The 26,078-nt window shown below is 43.8% G+C and overlaps 1 protein-coding gene across 7 annotated transcripts in view; it reads left to right on the top strand.

The window, feature by feature from the left end:
* The window catches only part of DNASE2B (deoxyribonuclease 2 beta), a 534,491-nt gene that overhangs the window by 454,694 nt on the left and 53,719 nt on the right, over positions 1-26,078 (top strand). The window contains exon 7 of one of the 7 annotated variants that reach the window (XM_069641600.1): positions 9,519-9,582. The exons of the other annotated variants lie outside the window; for them this stretch is intronic. Within the exon in view, the coding sequence (XP_069497701.1) occupies positions 9,519-9,582 (64 nt within the window). The remainder of the gene's footprint in view (positions 1-9,518; positions 9,583-26,078) is intronic. 7 annotated transcript variants of the gene reach the window in all.

The raw sequence follows: 26,078 nt of genomic DNA, 5'->3' as shown, positions 1-26,078 counted from the left end.
GAGCAACAGATCGCATTACGTTAACAGCCTAGTAGGTTGCTAACGACAGATCTAGTCTCTTAAGTAGGCAGGGGCGAGTCCATTTACGCATTTAAAAATAAGGCATGCAACCTTAAATTTGATGCGCTCCTCTGCTGCCAACCATTTCAGTGCTCGACGGGAGGGGGATACATGGGCCGATCTGTCTAGCTGGCAGACCAATCTGACGGCTGCATTCTGAACTCTTTGAAGCCTACACATTTGTTTAGCCGGGATGCCCATCAAAAGACTATTATAATAGTCTAGATGGGCATTCGTTAAGGGACCTACGACCTTTGCATGATCTTCATCTGGGATGAACAGCAGCACTTGCCGTAGCAATCGCAGTGAATAAAAAACTGCCTGCACCTTGGCTCCTATCTGGTTCTCGCTACCTAGGTTGTTCTGATAAATACAGGCCAGGTCTTTAATCTTGGTGGCAAACTTCCACTCAGTTTCCAAGAAATTGGGAACTAATGATTCCTTTGTGGCTGTGAGTAGATGTCTAGGTCCAAACAATGCAAACTCAGTTTTGGACGCATTCAACTGGAGCTCATTTTTAGACATCCACTCACTCAGTTCTTCCCAGCATTGTTTGAACTTCAGGAAGGTTTCCTCAATGTTTCCAATTTTGATGAAAACCTGGGTGTCATTAGGGTAGGAATGATACTTCATCCCATGACACCTCAGAATATCCATCAACGGTCTCAGCTACAGGTCAAAAAGCAGAGGCGACAATGAGGACTCTTGAGGTACTCCACATCCGTTCACAGTAGGGTCTGAAATATATCTCCCAATTTTGACCTGCTGTTGTCAGTCAGCCATAAATTATCCAAACCACTTAATTGCATGTTTCAAGACTTTGCCTATGACTCTCAGGCGGTCAAGCAAAATGTTGTGATTGACTGTGTCAAATGTTGCAGACAGGTCTAGCGGGCAGGTCTAGCAGTGAAAGCTCTCCCGATCTGCGACCCCTAAAAGATCATCCTGTATGGCCAACAAAGCCATCTCTATTCCAAACTTGGTTCAGAAACCTGATTGAAAGGAGTCCAACAGAGAATCCTTTTCCACATGGTCCTGCACCTGGCAGGTAATGACTTTCTCCAGAATTTTCCCTGGCCATGTGAGTCCTGCTACCGCTCGATAATTCTGGAGATTTATAGGTACCAGATTTTGGTTTTTAAGCAATGATGTCATAATAGTATTTGTTTAGCCCCTGTGACACTATACCCTGGTTCAGAGATTTATTAATAAAGGCAGTCAGACATGGTGTAATCTTTTGAGCTATACGCCTTGCTGCATAGGCAGGCGTGGTGAACAGAGAATCATTGGTGGTTTTAAGAGCCAGGATTAAAGACTGCACATAGTCCTCAAATACAAGGGAGAAATCAAATGGGACAATCAGCTCCACCGTCACCGCCTGCGCTGGTCCCAGTGAGGACAACCGACTAAATGGACTTGGTGCTATATTCTGAACTCTATACAAAGAATATCATTCTTGCCTTGGAGAACAGCATCTCAGAAGTACCTGACGACAAGAGCAAAAAATCACAAGCAGTAAAACAACAATGGCCACGTACAGTTTGACAATTAGGCCCAACCAAGACAGTACCCAAGAAAACAAAGAGTCCAGCCATGTTTGGCTTTGTATTACAGCCTCCATTTCCATGGCAATAAAAAGATTATGCAATGCTCCAATGGCATGGGTTAAACCGTCATTATCTAGATCATTAGGAGGAAGGTAGGTGCAGCAAGAGCTGCCAATCCTCTGGCACACCACTCCCTCCATGGCAGTAAGGAGGTTGAGTATGTACCGATTTTGGAGAGTCATCAATCAAATCACTCTCATTTCCTCCTTGATGGCATTGAGCCCATGCTTTTTATGGTTAGGCATTTGGAGCAGTTCATAGCGAGTCACTTGAAGCATTTGGCATTCACAGCAGCCTGACCACCAGGAGCCACTAGGGAGACGAGAAACACACCTGTCTTGCTGAACAGCTTGAACAGCTCTGGAATGTTTTTTAGTGTCTCTGCAGCTGTCGATGAAAAATAGTTGGAGCGTTTATGTCTCTGGAAGGTCCCTAACCTAACCCTAACTGTAGATTTTGTGTGGGAGATTCTTTGTCAGAAACGTTGCAACACCAGTTTTTAATTGGTCCTGCACTTCAAAAGTGCTTTATACTTTTGGAAATTTGCTTCAGAGGTTTTAGATTCATAAGAACTTATATTTACTTGAGTGTAGGATAGTTTACATTTTAGAAACAATATCTTGTATGTAAGGTTAAGGTATGTATATATCCAGTTATGTAAGTGTGCTTTGCTGTTTCTTGTAAGTTGTGAAAGGTTAACTTTTAACCAAACCGCAATAATAAAAAAACAAAAACACATATTCCTCTACTCTTGACTCAGCTAAACGTGACTTCTATCTCTTTCATTTCTTCTCAAACCTCCCAACCTAAGTGCCTACAAAAATCTATGAATTCAATTCTCACCTCCTAACCCCAACTCCATCACCTCTAACTCTTCCTGCAAATGATCTTGCTCTCTACTTTGCGTCTAAAATCTCTACCATTCACAATACCCTCACTGATATTCTTCTATCCCCTCCTGATGCACTCTCACCACTCCTACCCTCTTCTCCCGTTGCTATGCCTTCATTTCCCCCCATTAACCCCGATGAGTTATTGTCCTACTGGTCAAGGCTAACCCTTCTTGTACCCCGACTGTCCCAGCACATTGTGAAGCACATAGCTCCCAGTGTTGCTCCACATCTTACTTACCTCTTCAACTCCTCTCTTGACAATACTTCTTTTCCCTCATCCTATAAAATAGATACTGGCATCCCTCTCCTTAAGAAACTTGCTCTAGATCCTAACTGTCTGGCCACCTTTCACCCTGTCTCACTTCTACCACAGTAATCCAAAATCCTAGCGTGAGTAGTATTCAATGACTCACTGAGTTCCTTGATATTCACAACCTCTGGGACTTTCTTCAATCTGGCTTCCGACCTCTGCATTCTACCCAGACATCTCTCCTCAATGCCAGCAATTTCATCTGTTACTCTCGACATGCAAACCTTTCCTCTATTATTATTATTCTCGGCCTCTGTGCTGTCTTCGATACTGTCGACCGTTCTGACCTTCTCTCTACATTATCTCTCCTTGGCATCAGAGATAAGGCCCTCACCTAGAATGCTTCATATGTTGGCCCCAGACACTTGTCCTGGAAAACAGCCTTGCCTCCTCACTTACCCCCTTACTGTTAGAATCCCCAAAGGGTCTGGCCTTGGTCCACTTCTCTTCACTTTCTTTATTTCAACTCTTGGCATCCATATCTCCTCTTACGGCTTGTTCTATCAACTGGTCGCTGACAACACTCAGATCTTCTTCTCCTACCATTCTTAATCCGACAAGCTGTTGTCAAAAATGTCAAACTGTCTTTCTGCCATCAAATATTGGATAGCATCTCACTCGCTCATGCTCAACTCCACTAAGACTGAAGTTCTTCACTTCCAAGCCAAACGGGCTATCTCTTCCTCTACTCCTCTTCTTCTTTTCTCTCACGGCTACCTTCCTTAATCTGCTTCCACTCGTAGCCTTGGTGTCATCTACGACCTATCACACAACTTCTTACTCTTCATTTCCAAATCTGCCACTGCTGCCAGACTCCACTTTCTCAATATCAGATAAATCTGTCATCTTCTTCCTTTCAATTCTGCTAACCAGCTATGCTCTTCCATAGTCCTTTCTAGATCTGACTACTGTGCCAGTATCCTCTATGGCCTTCCCAACTATGCTTTTTAACGTCTGGACAAAGTCCTCAACTTTGGGATCCACCACTTTTCAACCTTTTTCGCTCTTCCCGTCATCAGATTAGCTGGCTATCAATGAAATAAAGAGCTAAGTATAAAGATCTTCTCATCATCTTCAAAACTATCCATGGACTCTTCCCACAGTACCAATATGCTCATCATACTCCTTACTCTCCTCCTCACTTGTTAAGATCATCCTCAACTCACCTCCTTGCAACCACTCAAGCCCCCTGTGCTCCCTCTACTTTCCTCTCTCTCTCTCACTCTCTCTCTTACTCTCTCTCTCTTTCTCTCTCTATCTCTCTCTCTCTCTTTCTATCCCTCTCTCCTCACTGCCCTACACTGGAATGTTCTTCCTCTCCATACTACTACAACTGTACCACTATTATATCCAACCTCAAATATCTCCTTCTTACTGAAGAACCTGTTTCCTAGCACTCTACACTACTGCATAATTCTGTTTTCTTCTCTCCCTACCCTTCCTGGACAATCCTACAGCACTTTTCCGTCATCCCTCCATCCTTAATTCAGCACTTTCTCCACCATCCCATTCCTATGTCATTCTGTCCCCTCCTCATGCCTGCTTTTTGTTTCCACATTCTCCTGTAACACATGGTCTTCAAGTCAAATTCTCTCACCAGTTTGTAAAGGACCTATACCCTCTTCTCTGTTATCAATGGTGAATTCTGTACTCGTTTTTGTGCCAAAAATGCATTGCTTTCCCTGTGATTTGTATTAATAAATAAATAAACAATATACTGATGTCCTGATGGACATAGGAACCTTCAAATGTTTACTGGCTCAAGAGACTTCAGAGAAGCTACATTTTTTATGATGGAGTACCAGTAAATGTGACCTTAATAGAAAAGCGGTGAAAGTTATGCGGTCAGTGAATAAGCACACATACATCCTAGAAATCAATTAGACAGTGGAATACTCACACTCTGTTGTCTGTAACAAATTATTGTACATGTAGTGTGAGGAATCTGAGGGCATCCTCACTTCTCTCCTCAATATATCCTCCCCCAAGGTTGCTAGGGAAAGGTTGTCACTTTTTTGGATCCTGATCCTGGGGTGGATATGCAAGGGAGGATCAACTGGGTGAAGAAAACTTGGGGAGTGGGGATGAGGCACCATTGCGTGAGACACAGTATCCCCTATTTCCCTTTTATAAGGGGTCAAAGGTCCCACAGGCTTTTATAGGTTATTACCAATCCCTTCCCTATTTTGCCAGAAAACCATCTCCCAATACACACCAACATGGTATTGAGATGAGGAAGAGACAACATTGAAACATACATCCTTCCTTTATTGACTCAGACATACAGAAACGTCACTCTGGTACTGGGACGAGGAAGAAGGATGCCGAGTACCAAGACTGTTATGCAATTGAAGAATATTGCATGCACCTGAGGCAAAAGGGGGGGTATAAATGCCCCGCTCAGGTGAGGTCAATGAGATTGCCTGTGGCACGCTTACAGAAGGAGAAGCCAGAGGTGAAGGCACAGAGACGCGTGTCCTAAGCGCCAAGGAGCTGCAGAGTCGTTGCAGCATAAGCGAATTGTGGCAGATGTATTCGGAAAGTCTCCAGTAGCAGGGTTGGCCTGCCGACCTCCTGGAGTCAGGAGGACTCCTTCTCCGGTAAACCTGAGGCAGAGACCCTGGAGGAGAGGCATGCCGAGCCTGGAGCAGCACCAGCCACAGAGAGCCTGCCGAAGTAGACAACAGCACACAGAGACAGCGTACCCAGTGATTCAAAGCAGGCCGAATGACTCCAGGATGGTGTGTTGCGAGCCAAGTGGTGTATGCAGGTCTGATCGTTCGTGAGTAAGCGAACAACAGTGTAAGCTATTGGAATGCCATTCCAACTTAAAATACAGATGACTCATAACTATGATACTCTGATGGCTGAAAGAAATGAACTTAACAATTTGTGAATACTGAACTGTAATGAAACTGACAAGGCCAAGGAAGGGCCAGAAAAGCAGTGCACTTTGAAAGTGTGAATAAGCACATGAACAGGCTTTAAATTCCGAGCAGGGGAGTAAACTGGGAATTTGAGGTTGCTTTATTTAATGTGATTGATTTGAAGTTTTGAATACCAAAACAAAAGAATCTAAACATTATTGAATGCCATTTGGTTTGAAAGCAGTGGATAAGGTTCCCTGATACAAAGGAACTGTGAAGTATGTAACCTAAAGAATATAAAGAACTGTGAACTGTATAATCCGAGCAAAACAAGCATTGGTAAGAGCCATAAGGAAAAGAGGAACTGTACAGGTTGGAGGCTGAAGCAGTGGCAAAGCTATGTAAGGAAAGGCATGGTATCAACAGCAAGACAGACACAAGGGACCACAGCTCAAGGGTGTTTATTTAACTTCAAATGAAAGGGTTTGAAGAACACCTATCTAATCCTAAATCTAAAGATGGGAGCAAGCTACGACCATCAAATAATAATGGCACAGTCCTAGTGATGTCTTGTCAAAATAAAAGGGCCTATACTAAAAAAACGATTGGCAATCCTTAATCTAAACACAAATGGTGTGGGAAATAATGCTATGTAAAAAGAAAGAAGTGTTCAAGAAATTATGTTAGGATGTTCTGGCCGTTGGCCTCACTTGCCCACATTTTCAGCATGGGACAAGGCGGTACACTCAAGTTTAGCAGAGTCTCTGTCTTCTCTGGCATGAGGGTGCAGTTCAAAGTTTAGCATCAGGGCCTTCCGTGCCCAAGTCTTTTTGCCTTTCAAAGTCTTTTCTTTCAGAGGGCCTGATGCGACAAACAAACAATACGTTATTTTGCCTTCGGAATTTCACACATACTCAACTTCTCAGGTGATTCACTATTATCCTCGGATCCCCCTGAGCCAGGTTCAGATCCCCTTTAATACAAACTTTGTAGCATTTTCATGTGTCCAATTTCTTGGTTGATTCACTATTCACCTCGGATCCCCCTCAGCTGGGCCCAGATCCAGTTTAACCCAATGTTCAATCAGTCTCCCTCCGCCGGGCTTGGACCAATTTAATTCTATTTAACACAAAACTTATTTGTATCCCACAAGCTTTCAATTGATCTCCCTTATTCGGGCTCAGACCAACTTAATTCACTTTGTCATTAACTTGTTCAATTGATCTCCCTCATTTGGGCTCACTATTTTGTGATCAACTCGTTTGGTAGTGTCAACATCAAAGACTTTCGATTGTGCACAGGATTATGCTTGATCCGTCGCAGGACCACTTCGATGCACAGTTTTTTGCCACTCTTTCACCTTTATCCACTCTTAGTTGGATACCTTACAGAGACCTTTGAATGAGCACGCACGCGGTGCCAGACCACTCTGTCAAAGGTATCCTATCTTGGTTTCAAAGTTCAATCACTCATCTGTTGTTAAACTTCACTTGCGTTGGTTATCGCATGCATTTTAACAGACTTTCCACTTCAGCACTCACCATACAATGGGCCTCATTACGACCCTGGCAGATGGACCATGGTGCTAATAGCACCATGGTCCATACCGGTAACTCTCAGACTCCGCCATGGCGGAATGGGGAATTACCACCCCATTCCGAGGTTGGCGGAGTGGTAAAACCCCCTTCCGCCATGGCCCTTCCCCATTGCCATTTTTGCCCCATAGGGCATAATGGGAATGGGGAAGGCGCTAAGTACGGTGCCGCAAATTGCGGCACCGTACTTAGCACCAAGGTCCCTTTGCGGCATGGTTTTTAACGCCTGCAAAAAGCAGGCGTTAAAATCACCATCCCGCAAAGGGACCTTGTAATCAGGCGTTAAGGGTCGGCGCCGTTTACGGCGCCGTAAAACCCTTAACGCCTGACTCGTAATGAGGCCCAATGTTGATGCTTGCAACCTTGGCTTCAGCACAGACCGGTCTGGTATCAGTCTTCCAAACTCACCGGCTGTGTTGATTTCACTGGCACTGCTTTTTGGTAGGAGCCAAGGACAGTACCACGGCAGCAGGTGATTCTCCCCGCCTTGATTATTGATGCGGGAGGGCCCCGGGTACCTCAGACACACAATACAGGATTCTTCAGCCTGGTTTCCTGGTCTTAGGCTTTCTATTCTCGAGGGTTTGTGAAAGTAACTGTTCCTCATCGAAAAGGCCAAAGGCACTTCTCTCCTTGCAATCCCCTTCTGTTTTGTTGTCTTTCTCCTTGTGTAAAACTGCCATCTTGGAACTGTTGCTTCTTCGTGTGTGTGTTGCCTTGGTCAGAGTGTGCTCTCATGCTCCATCCTTTATCCGTGTGGGGAAGTGAAATGTAAGTCAGGTGGGTGTGTGATGGTCAGTAATTGCCTGACCCTGCCTGACCATTGTATTGGGACATGTCAGGTACACGTCTCGGGTGTTAGTCCGTTTTCTCTTAGTGAGTTATCCGTGAGAAAGTTTTTGTGTTATAGAAGGGGGGGGCTTAGTTCCTAAGTATCCTACTTGGTAGGATGGGGTAAAGGTGTTACAGGGAAGGGGATACTACATCTCGTCATCTGGTATCCCACTCCCATTTCCCGAAGACCCCTCCCCCAGGTGATCATCCCACACTGGTCCACCCCCAGGAACTGGATCTAAACGATGGTTGTGTCCTGTCCACCTGGATAACAGATCCCCGGTGACTAGTGGGTGAGACACATTCAGGTTTTTCGCAACTATGAGAAGATTTGATAATCTAACAAGTGAATGGTGGCAAAACAAGTATTGAAAACGCTGCATGAGTATAAGTCCAATACCACTGTTACGCAGAAGCAGTGTCAGTGTTACTGTGGAAAAGAAGCAAATAAGGTTTGTCGGTTGTGTGTCCTATAAGGGGTGGACCGTGTGTTCTGACAACTGCGCCTAGACCGAGTACATCCAACTAAAGAAAGACACTTAACTCATCTATAAATTTGTGATTGAATGTCAAGGAAAGCTTGTGTATTTTGAACTTAAAGAACAACACTTTGTGATTTTGGTGAAAGGCAGAGAAACCTGAAAAGCTGGGAAGTATCCTGTTATTTTGGAAACAATGAGAGACTTGAAAGCTTGGAGAAAGGAACCCCTTTTTGCATAGGGCATGTTGGTCCTTTTCTCAACCTTCTTGTGATTTTAATAAATGTTTGTAGCCCAAACTTTACTCAGTTGTCTGTGTCTACTTTCTGATGCCTTCGCAGTAGTCACTGGGAGAAGTGTTACAAACAAAGAAAGCCATTATGACACATCTGCATCACAACTGTCTGCTTAGTGATTATTAAAACCTTTTTACCTAGACGAAACAAGCTGTAGTGGTCTAAAGTGGCCATGCAGTGACATCTGTTAGCACTTTAATAGAACCATAAATAAATTAATTCATCCGCAGGTTAACATCCACAAAAACATTGGTAGAGGCATGCCCATCCCTATCAATCTAATATAGATACGCTGAAACGATTTAACAGAAATTGGGATATAGGTGTGTGGCCAGATTGCTGTAAAATCGCAGGCTGTGAATCCATGTTTGCACAAGGGCAAACACTGTTTGCACAAACACATTAGTGCCATGAAAATGTGCAAACACTGTTTCTGCGTGTAAAAAATGCATTTGCGTTGTGTGATTTTTCAGTAATCCGACCGTATGAAATCTACCTGTGGCACTGAAAAGGGGGAATTTTAAATGTAAACTGCAATTTCTAGTTTACTTAATAGATTCAGAATTTATGTTTGTAGGCGATGGGGTAGCGGCGCAGATTGTGAGCGCGGATAACCTCACCCTCCTGTCTGCGGCTGCAAGGTAAGAAGGTGCATGGAGAGTTTGCTTTGCTAATTTCCATGCAACCCCCCCGACCTTGTGGCCCTTCGTACTCTTGCATATGCGTTCTCTCCACGCAAATGACCCTCGCATCCCCCACATGCTTGCGTCTCCCCCCTCTTACATTCTCTCCCTCACAACTTAGGCCACGTGTGCTCCCTCTCAACTTCCGGCCCTGTGCGCTCCCTTGCCTCTCTAGCCACGTGCGCTCCCTCGTATCGTAGGTCCCTGCATCCTGCTTGTGTACATGTGCTCCCTCCCAACTGGTCACCTGCGCTCCCTTGCTTCTCTAGCCGTGTACACTCCCTCCCATCGTAGGTCATCGCATCCTGCTTGTCTGTGTGCGCTCCCTGGCAATTCTCGTGTACGCTCCCTACCTTCTCTAGCCGTGTCTTCTCCCTCATATCATAGGTCCCCTCATCCTGTTCCGCCCCCCCTCTGTGTTCCCTTTCTTCTGTATATTATCTGCTCCCTTCCTGATCTTTTGTGATCTGTTTTTGACATTGATTTTGCTCGACTGCATTCCTTCCTCTAGGCTCCAGTTGTGCTCTGTGCCTTGTTGATGGTATTAACTTTGTGTTGATCCCTCTAGTTTTTATTTTTGTGTTGTTCTCAGCGGTCTGTGACAATACATTGCATTTCCTACATTTTTCACTTCCAGGTTCCTGTTAGCTCTGTGTTTTGCTTTTGGCTCTGTATTACATCTGCTTACTTACTTATAGGTTCCCTGTTGTGCTCTGTGCCTTGTTTTTGGTTCTGTATTAAATCTTGTCTTACTTCAAATTTCCCTGTTGTGCTCTGTGCTTTGTCTCTGGTTCCGTATTGAATTTGTATTCTCTACTTGTAGGTTCCCTGCTGCACTCTGTGCTGCGTTGTTGGTTCTGTATTGCTTCTGATTTTTAGGTCGTTGTTCTTGCTCTTGTGCTTTCCTCCCTCTTTTGTCACCCCCTTGTGCCTACCTACTATCTACCCCCCACCCCCAGGCCACCAACCCCTGTCTCTTTTTGGTCTCCCTCCTCTTTCCTTCCTGCACCCCTATGGTGCTCTCTGTCTCACCTATCTTCTCTAACTGCTTTTCTATCAACTATCCTATCCCACCCACTACGTCTGGCAAGAAGAAGCTCAAAAGGGACATCCTGTTCTCCAGCCCTGGCCTCCCTATCGCTGATTCCTTCACCAGTGTCTTCTCCAGACAGACCCTTACCGACATACTCTTTGTCGTTCCCTCTGCAGGTCTATGAACCCCCATATGATATCTGTTCTCTTGCGTTTTTCCTCTTCTCCCATTAATGGTGGCACCCATTGGGAGGCCCTCTTGGCCCCCTTCCACTCCTCTAAGACCATCATTAATGTATACCTAAATGGCACCATCTTGGTCCGGGGGCCCGCAGGCCAATCTCCTCCTTTTTGATAGATGCTTCCTGTCCTGCTATCCCTTCTTACCCCTTTCAGGCTCCTCTGCTGACTACCCTGCCTTCTCTTCCTTCCTCCTCTGCCCATCCTAGGTCACCTCCAACACTTCCGCAGGACATACATCTGGACTGTACCCCTCCTGGAAGTCCTTCAAATGTGGCAACTTGTTCCACATCGCTACTCTCAACTAGCTCTCTATCTCTCCTGGCCTATCCCTCACTTCCTCTCTGAGTGGACGGCCTCTCCTCCTCCTTACTTGCCTCTTCTTCTCAACTTCCTCTGGAGACCTGAACATCCACCTGGATGATGCCAGCCCTTCTTCGGGACTCTTTTGCAACCTCTGCGACTCTCTCACTCTATTCTTACTTCTCGTCCAACTCACTCTGCAGGGCACACCTTGGATGTTCTGATCTCCTCAGACCTCCCCCTCACTAACCCTCTCACCACTTCTCTCTCTTGGAGTGTTCACTTTCTCCTTTCCCCTCACCTCGCTCTCTCTACCCCTCAGACCAAGCCGACTCCAGCACTGTCACCTACCTTCTCTGTCATCCGACCCATGAGGCGTGTGTCAATTGAGGCTTTCCTTGACCCCGTCATGAAGATCCACTTGGAGCCCAAATCCAAGTGTAACTCTTGGTACGATTCCGACCTCGCCACTCTTAAATGCATGTGTAGGGTGGTGGGGAGGAAGTGGAGGGCTTTAGGCGCACCCCCTGACAAACTGGCCTGCTGTCTGCTCCAAAGGCATTATTCGCTGACCTCTCCAAGAAGAGAGCCTACATCCATGCCCACGTCTCTTCCGGCATCTAACAATGCAGCCGAACTTTTCAAAATCTTCAAGGAGCTGACCAATCCTGCTGCAGTCTCTACCTTTCCTGTTCCCCTCCCAAGCCCTCTGCATGGACTTGGATTCTCATTTCACAAATAATACTCCCTACTGCACGTTCAACTGCAGTCAAAACAGACAACCAGCCCCTCAAAGGAGCTCTCCTTAATGCAAGGTCTCTGCTGGCTCATGCTATTGACATTGCCGACTTAATTATTGAAAATAGCCTGGACTTCCTAGCCACTACAGAATCCTGGCTACACGTTGCTGCAGGATACACAAGTGGGTTTGCTCTGACAACTGGATTTGGGGGGGGTACTCTTTTTTTATTTTTTTATATAGTACCCATTAGGTTATTTAGTCATGACACACGTGTTCAATCATGTGTAATAAAAGTGAAATCTAAACACAAATAGACTTACAGATTGACATCTTCATATAAAGTAAAGGTGCATTTATTCATTTTACATTTCAACATAAATATTTGGTTTTTTATCTTTGCATTTAAATTGAAAACCAATAGCTCTTTACACTGTTTTGAACATTGGTTGGAATATGTTTACTTAAGTTAAACTTGTTTGTCACTTGTCACCAATAAGTGGTGGTCACGACTCTAACTCCTAGGCATCACAATTGAGTTATGTTTGTCAAAAAAACTTTTTTGAATTTAAAAATTTAAATGCAAAGATAAAAAACCAAATATTTATGTTGAAATGTAAAATGAATAAATGCACCTTTACTTTATATGAAGATGTCAATCTGTAAGTCTATTTGTGTTTAGATTTCACTTTTATTACACATGATTGAACACGTGTGTCATGACTAAATAACCTAATGGGTACTATATAAAAAAATAAAAAAAGAGTACCCCCCCCAAATCCAGTTGTCAGAGCAAACCCACTTGTGTATCTTGTTCTCTACAGCCCTCTGCTCTGACACTCCAAGGGCTTTCCCTCTAGTTACAAAAAAAAAAAAAAAAAAAAAAAAAAATACACGTTGCTGCAGGACTTGCACTTATGCTAGCCATCCCGGAGGGATACACCATCTCCAGACAAGACAGAGATGGAACCCGAGGCGGCGGAATAGCCATCATATCCAGAGAGAACTTATCCATGAGAATAGCCTCTCCCCAAACTCTGCAATCCTGTGAACTCCTCTCCATCAAACTCCCATTAAATAACTCCAAATCTCTTACCATGCATGTAATATACAGACCTCCTGGGCCCATTGGAACATTTGAGGAGAACCTGCATAACATACTTGCCAGTAATCTTAAACCTACTTCCCAAGTATTGCTGCTTGGCGACTTTAACTTAGGCTTTAACGATCCCCTGCATAAACAGGCATTACAAATTGCCAACTCCCTCAATGCATTAGGAATTAAGCAAAATGTAAACAAACCTACCCATATCAAGGGCAGAACTTTGGACTGGGTAGCTGACTACAATTGCACATCTACCATTAGCTCTATTTCCCCCTTATCATGGACTGACCATTCCCTCGTGTCCATGACTCTATCTACCACAAGACCTACAATCATAACTCCTCAAGTAGCGCTACCCTGTCTAACCAGAATAAAAAAGAATATTACAGTGGACAGTGTGATTCCTAATATTCTACCTACCCTAAATTCTGTATCAGATAATCTTGACCCAAGCACTTTGGTGCAGGAATATAATAAGATTATGCTCTCCACACTGGACAAAGTTGCCCCTCTCAAACTGAGACCAAGCAAAAGCACACCTTAACAAGTGGTGCACTCCACAACTAAAGGACTTGTGACTACTAAAAAGAAAATGTGAAACCGCCTGGCGGCTCTGCCCTTCTAGCGAGAATAAAAACAAGCTATCCTCCACTGCATTACACTACAAAAATGAAATTTGTATGGCAAAACTAAACTCATACAATGAACGTATTGACAACTCCAACTCCAGTATGAAAGAACTATTTACAACACTAAGAGAACTAGAGTCCCCTATTTCCACTCCCGATATCTGTAACAAAAATAAGACCTGGTGCTCAGAGATCCAACAAGCCCTAACTAATAAAATAAACACCCTACAAATCAAAATAAAAAATAAGAAAGACGCTCTGAATCTACCACTGCCATCTAACTCTATCCCACTGGAAAATAAAACCTTTGATCAAAACAACAGATTCCTTTTCACTAAAACTTCCATCCTAGAAGTCGAAAAAACCATCCCATCACTTAAATCTTCTAATTGTAAAGGAGATGTCTGCCCAGCACACATCATAAAAGATGTCACGAGAGACCTCTCTCCATTCATCTCCAAGCTGATCAACGCATCATATGACACTGGCACCGTCCCATTCAACCTCAAACAATCCTGGGTTCTCCCACTTTTGAAGAAGCAAACGTTAGACCCACTCATCGCCACAAACTACCGCCCATTACAACGGTTCCATTTTTACTTAAAATTTTTGACAAAGTTGCCTATTCACAGATACAAAAATACCTTGAGTTGCATAAACTTCTAGGGGTCAGACAATCAGGATTCCGTCCGCTACATGGGACGGAAACTGCATTGATAGATCTAAAAACACAAATCGATGAGTTGAGAGATAAAGGGAAGACAGCACTACTGCTGCTACTTGACCTCTCAGCTGCATTCCATCTGGTGGATCATAAGGTCCTCTGCAGGCACCTTGACTCAGCAGCCCACTTTTCCAAAGATGCTGTCGAGTGGATAGAATCATTCCTGAGCGACAGAACCATCAGAATTTTCGCACCCATCAGCGGCAGCTGATCCTACCCCAATCGTATGCGGGGTCCCTCAAGGCTCATGCGTGTCTCCAACTCTGTACAACATATTCACCAAACCATTGTTCGATGATCTGGATCTTCTGGGTATCACCTACACTAATTACGCAGATGATACACAGATTCTCCTCCCACTTTCTGGGGATCATGGCAAGGACTTGGCATTGGTGAATAGAATCTACCTCATCATTCAGGCATGGATGGCCACACACGGTTTATGCCTGAATGACGACAAGACAGAGTTGATAATTCTTGGTACCCCCTCCAACATCACTAAACTAGGTCACGAATACGACTCTTTCATCATTGATGGCAACAATACCATAGTCTCAAAGGAGGTCAAAACTCTAGGTTTCTACCTTGACTCCACTATGTCCTTCAACAAACAACTAAAATCCCTGGCCTCTACGACAGCCTACACGTGCAAGCTTATCAGAGCAGGTAAGCCCTTCCTCTCCAACGATAGATGTATTATACTGGCCAGAGCATTAATTCTCTCCAGATTAGACTACTGCAATGCTCTCTACAGTAGCGCTAACAAAACCAGTATCCATAAACTACAAGTACTACAGAATAACGCTCTTAGAGCCTCACTAGGCATTAATAAAAGAGAGCATATGACCATAATCAGAGGCCAACATAAATGGCTATCTACCCATAACAAAATACAATTAAAAATCGCCTCCCTGACACACAAATCCTTACATAATGCTGCCCCTTTCTACCTAATTGACAAATTATCAAGAAGAACTTCCATTAGGCCTACCAGAGCTGCCAATACTAACTGCTTGGTGGTACCAAGATTCAAATCTTCAAAGATTGGTGGCAAGAGCTTCCCTGTAAAGGCTGCTAAACTTTGGAACTCCCTGCCTCACAAGCTGGGAGCCGATAAACCTTACCCACACTTCAGAAAAAACCTCATCACCCACCTTAGAAATTCAATAAACAAACAAACTTCCTCTACCTCTTCCTCCTCCTCCTCTACCACTTCTGGCCCGTCCTAGGCCGTCTCTCCTCCTCGTTTCTCCTCCTTTCCCATGTTCCTGGGTAAACTCTTGGAAAATCTGGCCATCTCCCAGCTTAATCTGCATACTTAATCTGTTGGTTGCCTCCACCACCACCAGTCTGGCTTCAGATCTGCCAGAAGCCTGGACACTGCTCTCCTGAACACCTGTTAAGCCCTGCTCTCCAATCTTGACTCTAATCTCCCTTCTTTCCTAATTCTCCTCGATCTATCGTCTGTTTTTGACACAGTCAATCATGCCATCATGCTCAAACATCTCTGAGACAACCTGGGTATCACTGATCAGGAAAAAAACTAGAGTGACGGGGGATACCAGGTCTATCTCTGTTCTATAGTCTAACCTGGGGAACACCGTTATATTTATATAAACAAAAAAGACCATAGAACGGGTCTCTCTATGTGGTGAGCTCTAAAGAAGTACACACATTTATACAATCATTGTCTCTCTCGGACAAACCACAGGATTACACAGTGTCCACATATAACAAGGAGTCAAGTAAAACAATTTGATTTACTTCACTGGACACGTTAAAATATTAACTTTTTATTAAATTGTAGAAAAATACATATCACAATGAATTAATCACATAAATCTAAAAATCATCCATAGTGCCGACACAGAAGCGCCTCTAAAACATCCAAGACACAATAAATCTGTCTTGGTCATTACACTATTCACATCCTCTCCCAGAAAGCATATTTCAGACAAACCTCAATCATACACAAACAGACAAATTCACACCACTGTTATTTCATCCAATTATAGCAATTAACACTCAACTCTAAAACAGTATTCTAAAATACAATCTCTGTTGACTATAAGGAAAACAGGAGATCCTCACAGTAAGGCGACAAATCAATATTCAATGTATTCAAAACAATACACAATACTGTGATATCGACTGCTGCGTACTACAGCATCAAATTCCCCAACCCAACATATTTCTTTCTATGCTTATTCCATTCTGTAGAAATTCTTCAGGGGTAGGTAGGTCTGGTGTTTTCAGGGGAGTTGACATAGAGGTACATATATGTGGACAGCACAAAGAGCTCACAGCCCTTCGGTGCACCAGGCTCGTAATGACAATTCACTTCAGGCTGCGGATACTGGTATGAGACCCACTCAATCGGTCGGTCAATAAGGTCAAGAAACTGATTCTTGATCACGCACTAATACCACACCCACTCAGTCAGGCTGATATACAGTGTGCACCACATCTACCGCCTGGTGTAAATGTAGCTTCCCACCATTCAGTCATCATATGGTGAATGGCCCGAGGGTAGCGGCAGCAGCTGGCTGGTTATTCCGGTATGAAGCCAGTGGTCGTAATGCAAGCACAATATCCCTTTTCACACCTGTGTGCCTTCGCGCAAATCAGGGGCATTTCTTCGCATTTAAAACGTATCTCAAATTCACAAATGGGATGCCCTTTAAAATGCGCAGAAAACGTAGACATTTGCCTGCGCCTATATTGAACTGGTCCAAGGGGGTGATAATGCATGACAGTATCTTTCACGTTTCAGAGTGACAGGAGAGCAAGGGCATTTCTCTGTGAAAAACGCTCCCTGTAACCACACGTTTGCTGGAAGCCAGTCATGCATTAGTGTCAGAAGCGCAATCCGGCACTAATGTATGCAAGTGGGCTGGCCACCCTTGTGCTACTGACCTGCTATTATGTTGTAGTACAAACCCCTTTAATCAATGTAGTTCTTGAAAGGTTGATGCAGCTTATTTCAGAGTCTATCTATAAACAGCTGCTGTACAACTCTTCTCCCTAGTCAGCCTTATTCTAACAGTCTTTTCCACTCTCCTCATGTTTTAGCTTGTCTCCTTCATTCTAGGTTCCGATGTTCCACGGTTTGTAAGATACAACACATCTCCTTTCCTCACTACATTGCAACATGCTATCAAACTGTTAAAAACTATTTACAGTGCTTCCTAAAAACAATACATGTATTTACAACATGACTGATTCTAAACAATATTATTGTTGTTGTTGTATGATATTGCTTAACATGGATAATAGTGCCAATGGTGATAGTTGAAATCCTCCTTTGAGTCATACTTTGACTACTTTCTCTTTGTTTCATACCTATCACAGTCTCCCAAAACAGTTTATTTCTGGCGGAATACAGAGACTCATCCTTCCTCACTCTCCTTGGCATTTTGACTTTAACTTGATCACCGACTCTAAATGCAACCTTCTTACAAGCAGACTTATTGTCATGCCTGCTTTTTGAATACTCTCCTTTCCCCTCAGTTCTTTGCATTGGAATCTAACGTGATTTCTAATTCTGGCTGGCCCCCTCATGACTACACATCTCCTTCATAGCTTGTGATAGATATCCTGGACTCTACCCTGGCTTGCATTTCTCTTAATATCTCAATGGGCTTCTCTCCATGGACATTGGCTTTGACAGTTGATTCTTGTAATGTACATTTGCAATCAGACCGCCATGTTTTCCGACTAATCAATGTATAACCAGCACCCCTTTCTAACAGCATTAAAATCGCTACCCTGTTGACCTTGATTTTTGTTTCTGTTTTCTCTAATTTTACAGCTGTTACCGCTTATTCTTTCAGCTCCACCATATGTCATTTCATCATCACTCTCTTCACCAGTTTTCTCATTCACACCTGACTCGGTAACATTATGGCTACTTTGGTTGTTACTCATCCTACAGCACTTGCTACATGTGCCTTCCTTCCACACAACCTAAACTCTATAAATACTGTATGGCTTGTCATTTGCCAGATTTTGGGTGCTGCCACATGTATAGAGTCTTTTAACTGGTGCTATTTTTATATGGCTCTTTCTTAATACCACTCCCTCTCCCACGTCACTTACTTCTAGTCCTACAATCCATTTCATTTCTGTTTTCTGTGGACCGCCATAATTGACAACATTCTTTCCTTTCCCCACAAAATGAGTTTCTCCACTTGTCTTGCTGTCATCCACACTCAACACCTTTAATGCATGGAGCAGTGCATAGTGTGCGCTACTTGTTTGGCTATTTCTATGGCATGCTCCAGTGTGTGATCCTCGTCTTTCCATAACTTGGACCTTATCACTTGTACATTTAATCATTAGCTGATCCCTCAAATTCTCTTTATGGGGAATACCCAAATTGACAGTTCTGTGCTGAGCCTGTCACTTATGTAACACATTCTTCAAAAGGCTCTCCTTCCTTTGGTTCCCTCATGGCAAAATGGTACTGTGTCAATATCTTTTTCTCTTTCACAGGACAAATGTGTGTATATCTTAAGTGAGCTCAATTCAAGTGTTTCCTGCCCTTTATGGCCTAAGCAATGATACAGTAAAGCGTCCTTACGTTCTGGGAAGCAATTAGGCCCATACACTGCCAAAATAACTACAAAAAGAGTCTTCCTTCCAGTCTTTCCAACTGATAATGGGTTCTCCTGGATGTGAAACAAATAATGCTGGACCTGGAATGTTGGCCATGGTAGTGTACCTTCTTATTTGGGGATGTTCTCTTTTTTAACCCCTACTTTAGTTTCCTCTTATCTCTTTCCTTTCAGGGCATAATGTGTGGTAATATGTCAGCATGCCCTGTAATCCTTTCTTAAACGGAACTTGAAGCTAGGTGAAATAATGCTCGGCGCATCACTTACTTCCAATGTCCAAATGAGTCTGTTTCCACAGTTTCTTTCTCCTGTTCTGATGTGCAGGGGCTTCCTCAAACAAAGCTGTGCAACGTCTTTGCCTAACCTGTAGGTTTGTGATTCCCTGTACTGTGATATCTTGCTTGGCAATGCTGTACATGCCATGTGTGCCTTAAAGGCATAGTCTAGTAAAATGTTTTATTGTCCCTACGGGTCGGCCATGTTGTTTTAAGCCTAAGTGGCTCGATTTTAGAAAACCTTCCTATGGACCTTACCCGAGTTTTCGTCCATTAAACGCATGCGAAAACAAGCACCAGGGAGCCGCCATTTTCTGATAATCCTATCTTTTCCCCGATCGCCCTGGCTGACCTCCTTTTGCGGCACTAAATCAATTCCCCCGCCCCCGAGGCTGTCATCAGCAGACTCGTACCGGCCATTTCCCAACACCAAAGCACGTCTCGTGTCAACATTCGCTGCGCTTCAGCTAATAACGTGTCGCCATGGAAATGGCAGGACGCCTCTTTCCTCAATAAGTATAAACAGACCGTTTCACAACACACAGCAGCAGATTTTCGATTCCATTCCTCTCTCTGCGTTACTTTGAGTATTCTGTGACTCGTTTCAGTGCTCTGGTCAGCTACCTTCGCCGCTTGTAGCCCGTGTGAACAGATACCAGTAACACCGCTATAAATTATTTTAGTTTGTTTAACACACAATGGCTACAATAATGCCCTACATGTACGAGCCCGAGTATACTGAGGAGGAACTACTGGAAAGGGAAGCACGCAAAAACGATGGGGATTCGGACGGCAGTTGGCAGGACGAATCAACAGATGAAGAGCCTGGGCCTAGTCGAATGGACGGCGTCTCCACCTGGTGCACATGCAATCGGTGCGAGCTAATGCCGACCGAGGAGGAGAACTGCTGCTGCCGAGAAAACTCGGGATGCCTGGCCTACATTTCGGAAGGCGAGCCTTGACCGCAATGCATCACCGAGCTGCCAGACTTCAGGGCAGCCTGCCTCACACGGGCCGTGTTGAGAATAATGATGGTGCTTATGCACGAACTTCGCGCAACTGTTCGTCCTCGTAATCCGAGTAACGAGTAAGTTTACTCTGCTTGTCATGCCACTCCTATTTCATGTTCTTCTACTATATCCAAAATTACATCTACATATCATTGTAACGCATGTAAGTCGTTCAATAGTGTGCATTGTCTAGATAGCATTTGTCCGTGCAGAATGCCATTAGTTACAAGAATTGTCATTGACAACAAACATTTGTTAAACTTATCTTGGTCATTTAAAAACAGTTTGTTTCATTCGTTTTCACAGGTGTTACAGGCTGGTGGCCTATCGTTCCTTTACATGGTGGCTCCACGGGAGGCTTGGACACCGCGTTCGAAGAGTGCTACCCGCCTGTGCCGTTCGTGCCATAAGAGAAACGTTCCCGAGTGACAGCGGTCAGTACAGGGGTTTTTCTCTCGCTGTGCTGCAACCTGACCTGTATAATCTTTAAAGTCTTGTATTTTTGTGTCATGAAAATAAGATACAAAATAAAACACCACATATATTTTAACAACGGTTGTTTCGATTTTTTAAATGAATCAAGTGTGTCTCCATTCAAGGATGGACGTCAGACATCTGTGCTCCGAATGGGTGAAGGTCTGGTCGCTGTGAAGCAGGGTGGTCACTATCTATCTATGCTAACATAACATATTCTCGATAATGCATGCACTAAATAACACTTGTTCAAAGTCTTTCACTGGGTTATGTCTCTATAAAAGTCACACATATGTCTATACTAACAATTACCATTGGATTATACAGGCCTTGGGTCTTGACCACTATAATACACCGGTTGAAGTGTGGGTCTGTGCTCACAAGAATCTCCGGCATGTGGCATTTGTTATTGATAAGCAACGATATACTATCATTGATTTAAAGACGATATACTATATATTGATATAAAGGCGGTTTGCGCTGGTGGATGCGCCTGGCATGGGGGGCTGTCAGGGGCGCGAAAGGCCAAGGTGCCAAACTACATGTACACTTCAAAAGGTGTCCCACGCCAAGGGGCCATCGGTCACATGGCCTCCTCAGACCCTGTGTCTCCAGCCAGGCCTCCCCTTGAAGCAGGCCGCCCCCCTGCAATCCACATAAGTGTGTCTCCATTCAGCAGTCTTCCTGTGCCTTATCTGCACACCCCAGGCCCATCCATCCCACCCCCGTGTATCAAAGGCGGTTCGCGCCGGTGGATGCGCGCTGGCATGGGGGGCTGTCAGGGGCGCGAAAGGCCAAGGTGCCAAACTACATGTGCACTTCAAAAGGTGTCCCAAGCCAAGGGGCCATCGGTCACATGGCCTCCTCAGACCCCGTGTCTCCAGCCAGGCCTCCCCTTGAAGCAGGCCGCCCCCCTGCAATCCACATAAGTGTGTCTCCATTCAGCAGTCTTCCTGTGCCTTATCTGCACGCCCCAGGCCCATCCATCCCACCCCCGTGTATCAAAGGCGGTTCGCGCCGGTGGATGCGCGCTGGCTTGGGGGGCTGTCAGGGGCGCGAAAGGCCAAGGTGCCAAACTACATGTGCACTTCAAAAGGTGTCCCACGCCAAGGGGCCATCGGTCACATGGCCTCCTCAGACCCCGTGTCTCCAGCCAGGCCTCCCGTTGAAGCAGGCCGCCCCGTTAAGACCACGATATACATACGCCATTCATTCACAAACACACCCCTGTTTCTAATACTTTATAAACCACTTGATATGTCTCATGAGAACATCTTTGTGCTTTGCAAGTCAACTCCTGAACGTGTTACCTGGCAACCACTGAGATCTACGCTAATCTGCTCGTCGTCGTGCTATCCGTGAACTTCTGTGACCGCTTAGAGCAAACCCATCAGTGTGCTTCCTGTGGCCACCCACCTATTCTCCTGCAACATATTGCTCTGCTTGCTGAATCCAACTGTTTGTTGGTCAAGGTAAGGCCATGTATCCTAGTCATATTTTGCAGATTTTTAAATTTCTATCTATTTGCAAGTTGAGTACACAATAGTGCTAGGTTCATTGGTCTCATTGCTATTGACTTGAGTTTCCATTGCTATGGTATCAATAGATCTATTTATTTTCATCTGTGTCTATTGTCATCGAATTGCACCCTTCGGGGTTCCAGTCTATAATGTAAGCATGTTTCCTTCTCGTGCAATACAGAACATCCAAGGGATGAGTCACATGTTCAGTTTTTAGTCACATCATTTATACATTTCTGCAATTTATGCAAATACTAAGCCGCACATAATGAACTGGTATAGTTCCTGCGACCAAAACAAACCTTGCATTGATCATTGTATGATTCATTTACTTTTGTATCAAATCTTTATTCTTGAAGATTGTATAATAATGTCGATATTTACTTTTCAGATTTATCAACAATGCCTGCCTCTTCGATTAGCGGTTGCCCTTCGAAGACCCATGCTAAATCTGAAGGCACTACAATGCATGTATTCCCGAAAACTGTTGATCGAATAAGAGAATGGGTCAGACATTGCGGATATCCACTGGATGAGCTGTAAAGTAGAGTCCAACAAGTCTTACAGGACAAGAGGGGTGATCTATACCGCATCTGCAGCCGGCACTTTTCCTTGGACATGTACACAACATCTTCGGTAACAAAGAAGAATAAACGGCGAACGACACAGAAATTGCTCAAACGCTATTCCCACTCTATTCGTCCACATTCCGCCACCGGTGAGTCAAGTGTCCGGATTTAGCTTTAGGCCTTGCGGTAGTGTGTAGGTATCCGAACGGATTAATTGATATTGTAGGTGTTCTATCCCTTGTAATAATTTCGATATTGATATGAGTGTATAGTTTTTTGAATAATGACATTTACCAATATATTCTTTTTCGATTTCATAACCCACAAACGCAATGTATATATATGGGAACAGGGAACTGTGCTGTATTGAGCATTTTACAAGTATTCTGTCGCCTTACATGGCTATTTTTAATATTGGCATTTCATTATCAATCATTAATTTACCTTTACAACTTCTTGACTATCCCTTGAATCTGAAGCAAGAACATTCTACATCCTTGACGTGGTCGCAGTTATCAAACACTTCTAGCGTGTATCAGGTAATCTTACTAGGCTAATCCGCTACAGACCTGTTTTATGCATGTCAAGTAATATTTTTATTTTATCATGTAATCATGTTACCGAATGTTTGGTTAGTGCTTTCCAATTGTTATACACCTTAGTTATCGTCCACTGGTGTTTGTTTTCAGTTATAATTAGTGTTATCCATACTAATGCAAGTACTGTCTTTCAGGGAGATGCTGAAGCGTCCGCCACATCTACAACATTTCTAGATGTTCTTCAACAGCAGGAGGTATGGATACTGACAGCTCCATCGAGCGTCATCATCAGAGCTGGAATTCTTGTCGTTTGATTGTTCTACACAATGTTTCATTCGTGGTTAGCCATTGATATGTACCTGTGCTGTCGACCCCAGGTGTGTGTTATGTTTTCACTATTGTAATCCTCACTAATGCAAGTACTATGTTTCAGGCAGTTGATGGAGCGTCAACCCCTGCACTTAATGCAGAGCCTGACATTCAAGTAATTCCAGGGGAAGTGGAAGCGGGACCATGCGTATACGAATCGGCGCAACAGCTTTCGGAAGTGCGCACTACATTTGCAACATCCATAGATATTCTTCAGCAGCACGAGGTATGAATAATGACAGCTCCATCATGCGTGATCATATAACGTGATTCCATTTGCTATACTTTCTTCCCTATTAACGCAAGTGCTGTGTTTCAGGGAGACGACGAAGCTTCCACTACAATCACAACATCCAATTTAGATGATGCAGATGTAAATAAATCGGAGAAATAAGTCGATGAAATGTGATCATATTTAGATTTTCCTTGATTCTTTTGGACAATGCATCATTTGCGGTTATCTCTTTATATGTACCTGTGCGTTCGACCCCAAGTGTGTGTTATGTTTCCAATATTGAAAACCATACTAATCCAAGTACTGTGCTTCAGGGAGACGACGGAGCTTCCACCACAATCACAACATCTCATTTAGATGATGCAGATGTAAAGGAATTGTTGAAATAAGTCGATGAAATGTGATCATATTTGAATTTTCCTTGATTCTTTTGGACAATGCATCATTTGTGGTTATCTCTTTATATGTACCTGTGCCGTCGACTACAAGTGTGTGTTGTGTTTCCAGTATTGAAAAGCATACTAATGCAAGTACTGTGTTTCAGGGAGATGCGGATGCCTCCTCTCCAATACAACCATTCATGGCAGTCCATGCAGAGCCAGAGGTATGGATACTGACAGTTCCATCGAAATAGATCATCACTGGTCGAATACTTGTCGTTTGATTGTTGCACACAATGTTTAAATCGTGTTTGGCTATTGAGATGTACCTGTGTGTTCGTCCTCACGTGTGTTTTATGCTAACAATATTTTGAAACATAGTAATGAAAGTACTATGTTTCAGGGAGACGATGGAGCCTCATTCCGTGCTGTCTATGCGGATACAGAAAATATAGTCGTTGCAAAGCAAGAGGAAGGGAGGACATGCGGAAACGAATCGGAGCTACAGCGTGCAGATGTTGAAGGTCGAGTCAAAAAAGTTGCAAAGAAAAAAAAAACAAAAAAAGGTTAGTTACAAACAGTTCATAACTTTAAAAAAATGTTTGTGCTTGGGACTATTTTATGTTATTTTCCAGTCAATTCTACTACACTCCATCTCGTGTTTAAACTGAACATCCCTTTTCCAATCTCTCCTCCAGTTACCCGTGGGTGTCAGAACTATACACACACAGACAGTGAAGCGAATGAGAGATGTGGCTTGCCAGACCGTGTACACTATGGAGGAACTATTAATTGAGGCGAGGCGTGTTCAGGCTCGAGATGCTCATGTCCAATGGCCAGAACATGAATTAACTGTGTTTGGAGACTACAGCAAAGTTGTATTGGACAATAGCTACAGTGCGACCGCACCACCACAAGAAGATGTTATTGAATGTATTGAAGATAGCTCTGAAGTAGTTGCAGATCAATTTACACAATCTACACCCGCCAAAAATTTGCCACCAAAAAACCTGTCGACATTGTTGTGTTCTCCCATCAATGTTGAAGTAATAGATGTCGAAATGACAGAGAATTAACCAACCGCAGCATCCATAGACGCATCAGAACTTGATATCAGCGATATTACTTTCCAATGTGTTGAAATCTCCACAACGTCACAGGCCGAAACAACGTTGACGCAGGATGACAGTCTAATGAAAGAGAGCAAATACATTGTATTCGACAGTTGTTTGATGGAAATTATAAGTATGCTGAAATGTGTGCATTCCATTAGAGGGAAAGTATGTGGGAAGCCATTGATTAATGTGACTTGTCAAATAAAAGGCAGTAACGTCAAAATAAATGCCGCCTGTAGATTAAATCATAGGTTCTCATGGTCTGCACAACCGATGCTGGGGAAACTGCCAGCAGGCAATTTACTGTGTGCAGCTGCATCACTTTTTAGTGGCTCCAGTTTTAGAAAGTTAGAGGCTTTCTTTCAGTTTGTGGGACTCCATTTCATTTCTAAAGTGCTGTACTACATATACCAACGTGATTATCTGTTTCCGGCCATTAGTGATGCTTGGAAAATTGAACAATTGTCTCTAGCAAGTACATTCGAAGGCAAACGATTCAGGCTAGCCGGCGATGGACAGTGCGACATCCCTGGATTTTCTGCCAAGTACTGCACCTACCACTTTCAAGACATGGATAGTA

This window comes from Ambystoma mexicanum, chromosome 1q, assembly GCF_040938575.1.
Source record: "Ambystoma mexicanum isolate Mex_15411 chromosome 1q, UKY_AmexF1_1, whole genome shotgun sequence".
In the NCBI taxonomy this organism is placed as follows: Eukaryota; Metazoa; Chordata; class Amphibia; order Caudata; family Ambystomatidae; genus Ambystoma; species Ambystoma mexicanum.
Note: the sequence above shows the minus strand (reverse complement) of the source record. Positions and strands in the feature narration are given on the sequence as shown.